General features: G+C 51.2%; 1 protein-coding gene across 1 annotated transcript in view; it reads right to left on the bottom strand.

Moving 5' to 3' along the window:
* Positions 1–593: 593 nt before the first annotated feature.
* LOC309601698 (zinc finger matrin-type protein 4-like) overlaps positions 594–6,000 on the bottom strand; it is a gene marked incomplete at both ends in the record, with an annotated part of 43,175 nt that continues 37,768 nt past the window's right edge. The window contains 2 exons of the mRNA XM_082334865.1: positions 594–606; positions 1,075–1,171. Coding sequence (XP_082190991.1) covers positions 594–606; positions 1,075–1,171 — 110 coding nt within the window. The remainder of the gene's footprint in view (positions 607–1,074; positions 1,172–6,000) is intronic.

Here is a 6,000-nt window from a genome sequence, read left to right as displayed (position 1 = left end):
AGATTAGTTCATTAATCTACTCTCTGGTACCATGTATCTTTATCACTTCATTTTAATAATTTGTACTAATTGACAGAGCAGACTCCCTCCAAGTCTCAGAGTTGGGTAATACAGAATTGCTCTAAATCGCAGCATAAACATTTTCACTTGGAAACACCTAATCCCATTACACTCCCGGTGTCTCTTCGGAGGTTTAACACATGAAAGAAGCTGCAAACTCGGTCTCATTAAGCATGAATGCTTGTGGCATCAGGGCCAGGCATCGTTAACGTCTTGGGTCACTGCTGCCCACTCCTTTATCCGTCCCAAACCGCTCAGTCTGAGGAGAGGACGGGCAGATGTTGGGGTTCCCCGCCATCCTCTGCCGTGGTTCAGTGGGGAGGGACAGCAAACCTATAACCCGGCTGAGGACACGGGGAGGAGGTGTGCAAAGCTGTAAGGTGCTTTGTGCTGCAAACGCATACGGCGCTGTCGCGAGTACGAGTGCTCCTGCCCAAAAGCCGACAGCCTAAGAAGGACAAGCTGAGGCCGAGGGGCGTCCCTGAGGACGTGCGGAACGACAGCCATGTCCTGAGGTTTCCTGAGAAGGGGGGCTAGAGGAGGGGCCTGCGGGAGAGAAGGAAGATGTTCAGGAAAGCAGGACATCCCCTTAACACACTGCGCCTCTCCAGGCAGGAGCCCCTGTCCCCGGGACATCAGCAGGCTCACGACTCCCCGGCCCCAGCCGAGCCTGCAGGATTATCCAGGCAAACCCCAGGCAACCAGGACAAACGTCCAGCGGCGCGACGCAGCAGGCTGCGCGGAAAGCGGGATGAGCTGACAGCAGGGCTCCGCCGGGGCATGCTGCGACTGGCAGGAAACTCAGAGCAAACAGCCCGCTCCGCTTCGGTGGGACGCCGGGAAGCCCATCTGGGCTGTCTCAAGCCGGAGCTGCCTCCCATATCTGTGTTTGCAAAACACCCAAAGCTCCTCAGATGACAGGGTTATCGGAGTGTAAAGCATTATAATATATATATTCATCTAGGCAGACACAGACAGACAGGAGGCCACCGGGAAAAGCACAAAGATACCCACTTGGTCTGATGTTTGGAGCCCTTCAGGTGCGCGTGGTACTGCTCTATCGAGTTCAGGGTGACGTTGCAGATGTTGCACGTGTAGCTGCGCTTCAGGCCTGCAAAGGAAACCCAGAGTCATCAGCTGTGCAGCGCCCTCAGCGCCTTTCGCTGTAGGCTGAGGGCAAGCTCAGGGCTGCAGCGAGAGGAAAAACCCCTTCGTGCCTGGGCTACAGACTGTTCAGAATGAAAATGGCAGCTGGAAAGCACAAATGAGTGAAAATGCCTGAAGAAAGGGGGGGGGGGGGAAAGGGCGGGGGGGGGAGCATTAGTCCTTGCCCCCAGCAAACTTCTAATTAATTAGAAGGTACTCAGATCTCAAATTTCATTTCCAGTTTCCTAGACATTTCTCTTTACAGTAACCCATCTATTTACTTTTCCAGGCCAGGGTATCCAAGCGTTAGTGAAGCCTAAAGGAATATTTTTAAGAGGCACAGAGCGAGCAGAACCAAGCAGGGTTCAAAGGCAAATCCCTCCGGGAGCCCACGGTCCCCGCAGTTCGCCAGCGCTGGCATCCCTCTCCCGCGGCTTTCTACAAAGCATCCCTGCGCTCCGACTAACGAGCACACGAGGCCCCGCTTATTCCTCTGGTTTTTTGGTGGCGAGCACAATTCAGGGCGCTTCTATGTATTTAAGGAGCCAGATCCCTTAGGAACCTTTTTTTTTTCTCCAGAGGGATCAACTCTGATGTATCCACCGAAGCGGACGGCCTTTGCTGAACACCGCCGCTGATCTCCGAGAGCCAGGGACTCGGCAGCCTTCGTCTGAAGGTCAAAGCTGGAAGCCTGGCGCGGGTACCAGGTGCCCATCCAAACGCTGGAAGCCAGGAGCTCATTCGCCCGACGGATTTACTCTTGGCTGCAATACCTGCCTGCAGCCTCTGACCGCAAAGCAGCCCTTGCTTTGCTAATTTTAGCCCTTCACAGATACAATAACAACTATTTATAAAGCTGTTGCTCTTGCTGCTGGCCAACTGAGTACCACTGAACTAGAAATAACGTCGCAGTGGGTTCACAGCAGAGATGTTATAAGCAACTTTTGTTGTTGGTTTTATTTTGGGGAGGTTTGGGGGCTTTTGTTTGGTGTTTTTTTTTTTCTTACCTTCTAACCAATCTCTTAGCTGCCTCTGCTACTTTCCACTTCATTGGCTATTTGATTGCCACAGTTAACAGGTGATTTTCCAAGTAAATCTACTGCGTTTTATTTTATTGCTCTGTAAATTGCAGAGAAGGTGACCCTAAGGGCAGCAGTGCAGCTGGCTGAGCAAGCGGACGCGAGAGCAGACAGCGCAGGCGACCGCGCCGGACGCCGGAGAAGCGCGCAGGTCGTACGCGCGCAAGGTTTAGCTCCTGCTAGCAAAAAGGAGACGCGCGGTGCCAGCGGCGCTCAACCAGACCACACAAACACCCCCAGAGCAACAGAAACGGGGACTACGGCCCGTCCCACTCTCTGGGAGATGAAAAGGCAAAAGCTGCACCCTCGGAAGGGGCGGCTGGCCGACGGGAAAGACCCCGCGCGGAGCAGCACCCGCGGCTCCCCGCGCGGGAAAAGCGCGTGGGTTCAGCAGCCTTTCTCTCCTAATTCACTGCTCTGCCTCTGGGCACAGATTGCGGGGAAGAAAAAAAAAAAACAGGCAATTAAGCATGGTCACACACATCTCAAACAGACGCTGCAAAGCGATTTATAGGCAAAGTCGCAGAAACAGTCTCTCGGCGCGTTCAGTGGAAAACGTCGGAGCTGAAGAACTAAACCCAACAAAATCAGCCTGGGCTCTGCCTGTTCAGCTGAGATCAAACCGCACATCTCCGGGACATCCACTGCAGCCACGACGTTCACTCCCCCAGGAGCGTGCGCGCACAGAACGTGAAGAGGCGACTGTGGGATGATAATGGCAGGCGCTGCCGACAAGAGAACGATAAGAGAAGAGCCACCTTTCTCTGTGTGCAACTCAGAAATGTCTCCAAACTGTATGCCACTGACTCATGTAAGGTAAAAAAAGCACGAGACAGATGATTTATGGATATAATAAAAATTGCTCATTTAAAAATTGTAATAGCTTTTACATTGCTACCAAAGTTCAGTTTTTTTACTGGAGATTGATACTCGGGCTGGGACAGTTATTACAGCTTTTCTTCCGATACCATCCTTTCCACTCCCTGTTATTTCAGACCTTGCAATGCAGCGAATTGCCCTGGGGGGGTCCCGGGGAAGGGGGAGGAAGGTCAGGGTTAAAGAAGCCGTCCAGGGTTACGGATGCAATCTCTGCGCCACGCAGCCCGAGAAGAACAGTCGCCTGAGGTGCCCAGAGAGACACCCGAAACGCTATTCTTGACACTATTTATTGTACCAAATCGGAAAATGATTTCTTCGTCGTTTAACATCTCAGAATTATAATGTAATGACTTAAGGCCGAGAGTATTTTCAGTTCTCAGCAGGACAAGGAAATCAAGACTTTGCCGCCTCTGAAAAGCTGAAAATCTAAAAATAGGAACCCAGCAGACAGGCAGCAATCAGAACGGGAGGTGAAGGAGAAAAGGCCTTTTCCCAAGACAGTGTGCTGCCCGCTGGCTGCTGCAAGCGCCTGGTATTATTTTTGATTCGTGTCAGTTTAGATTTCCTGGGAAAACGCAGGGCTCGGTCCATTTCGGAGGCATTTATTCTTAGTGCCCCGGTGCAGCCCTCCCTCCCTCCGGAGGGGATATTAGCCTGCTTGGCACAGGAGAGACCGAGTAATTATTTACACACTAATGTTCTAGTTTGCCCTTCTAGATGGGTTTTCACCCAAAACGTTCCTCAATGACTTTTGCAATCACAGAAGAACACGATGCTGCTGGGGAAGCTCCTCCACACCTGCAAAAGCTGCAAAAGCCGATTTTTGGGTTTTTTTAAATTTCTTTCTCCTTCCCGAAGGAAGTGACCTGGCCCAAGAGACAGCCGCTAGCTGGGTTCAACATCTTTTTTTTTGTGGGAGAAATGAGAAGTCTCTCTTACAAACTACAACAGCAACACCACCAGTTCCTTGCCCTTCTGCATGACGGGATGTTTCCAGTCCCTGGGCCGGGGCAGCGTCCCGGCCGCCGGCGTGCCCTCAGCAGGACCCTCGCCGGGCCCGGAGGACCGGGGTGGCATCGCAGCCCCGAGGGGTGAAAACCCGGACCCCGAACCGCCCGCCCTGGCAGCAGTCGCTGGCGGCAGCCCGGGGCGGAGGAGCAGCCTGCCCGGTGCCGCAGCCTCACCCAACGGCGCAGGGGGAGGGAAGGGCTGCGTCGCCCCGCGGCACCCAGGCGCTTTGCGGGCACGGAGGGCAGGAAAACAACGCGCTTTCTGGTTTCTACAAATGGAGCAAACCTGGCGCCAAGGACAGGGAGGGTCGGTACAAACCCAGGCGCGGCAGAGTCCCCGGGACAGGACGGGGCTCTCCTCTCCCTGCAGCGTAACTACAATTTAACTCCATTCTTCTTCTACCTCGGGGAAAGAGTACAGCCATTTCAGAGCAGATTTACAGAAACAGTCACTTCTCTGCCTCATCTAACATGTTTGCACCGAAAAGCCAGAGTGCAGCTGAACATACATTAAACGCCTGCTTCCCTTCTGGACGTCCCCGAGAGGGACGGCAACCCGAGGGCTCCTACTCCTGGTACGCAGGGCAAAACCTGACGTGAATTAAGCATATAAATGCAGACTAAGTGTTTCCAGACCCTGATTCTGTTGTCTTCCCTACTATGCTGAGTGCCAGAGAGTGGTTTCTTCTCTCCTCCTCCCTTTTGTATTTTAACATCCTGATAGTTCCCTCGGCATCACGGACTGCATTAGCATCACTGACATTACGCGTACCTTGGCACTGCAGTAAACCGCTGATGCTAAAGTAATTTCTGTCCTGTCCTCCTAGAAAAAAGGGAATTGCAAATTTTAGAGTCTCTGTGGTCGGGTTTCTGCTTTGCACTGATTCACTTCCATGAAGATCTGAGCAGAGCGTTTCTAGCTTAATTGAAGGGCTCGGCTTAATAACACCAGAGTTGTGGAATTCGTACCATGGGCCGCTGTGCTCTTGAGGAACAGCTTTAATGTACCATGTAATAGTCTCTTTTGAGTTTCCACAGCATTATTTCTTTGCAGAAATTGTTAAAACAATTCATTTAGAACAAGTAATGTACAGTATTCTCAAATTCGATCAGTTTATGCCTACCGTAATTAACTGCATAGGCTATATACTCACGTACCGTTCCCCAGCTGTATCTACAGACTCCCAAAAAATCTCTTTTCCTTTTTTGAACTTCAGATGCTAGCTACACAAACAGTCCCACTTTTCACAAACACCTCATACATCTCTCACTTGGTCCAACATAAAGTTCAACATCTTCTTTAAAAAGATATTTCAAAAATGTTCAGATGAGCACTTGAAAAAAGCAAGCAAGCAATAACACAGAAGTATTTAAATAGTCACCTATATTTTTGTGTGCCATGATGCGGCACGGAACAAAACTCAAATTGCAAATATGCTTATGGATGCTCTCCTAACTGAATTTATTCTTGATGCAGCAGCAATGGTTTTATAGTCGAACCCTCTCTCCATAGCTGGCAGCTCCTGTTTCCTTTATTGAGCCAAGAGGAGTCAGAAATCACGTACATTCGTGCCACAACGCAGGGAAAAGGACGGAAAAGGCAGCGCGCGGCGGACACGGGGGGCGCGTTGGCACCTCGCTGCAGACCGAGCCCTCGGACCACGCCGTGACCGCCGCACGGCAGAGATCGGGACTGGGGAAGTAAGAAACTGGTAATACTTTAAATTAAGGTAATAAGGTTCTAATGCTCAGCAGCTAATTTAACAGCATACATTAACAGCAGCCTTATTGAATCTTAATTACTTGTGTAGGTGGAAACGCCATCA

Source organism: Platalea leucorodia (assembly GCF_965183815.1).
Source record: "Platalea leucorodia genome assembly, chromosome: W".
Lineage (NCBI taxonomy): Eukaryota > Metazoa > Chordata > Aves > Pelecaniformes > Threskiornithidae > Platalea > Platalea leucorodia.
This window is presented reverse-complemented; position numbering and strand designations above follow the sequence as displayed.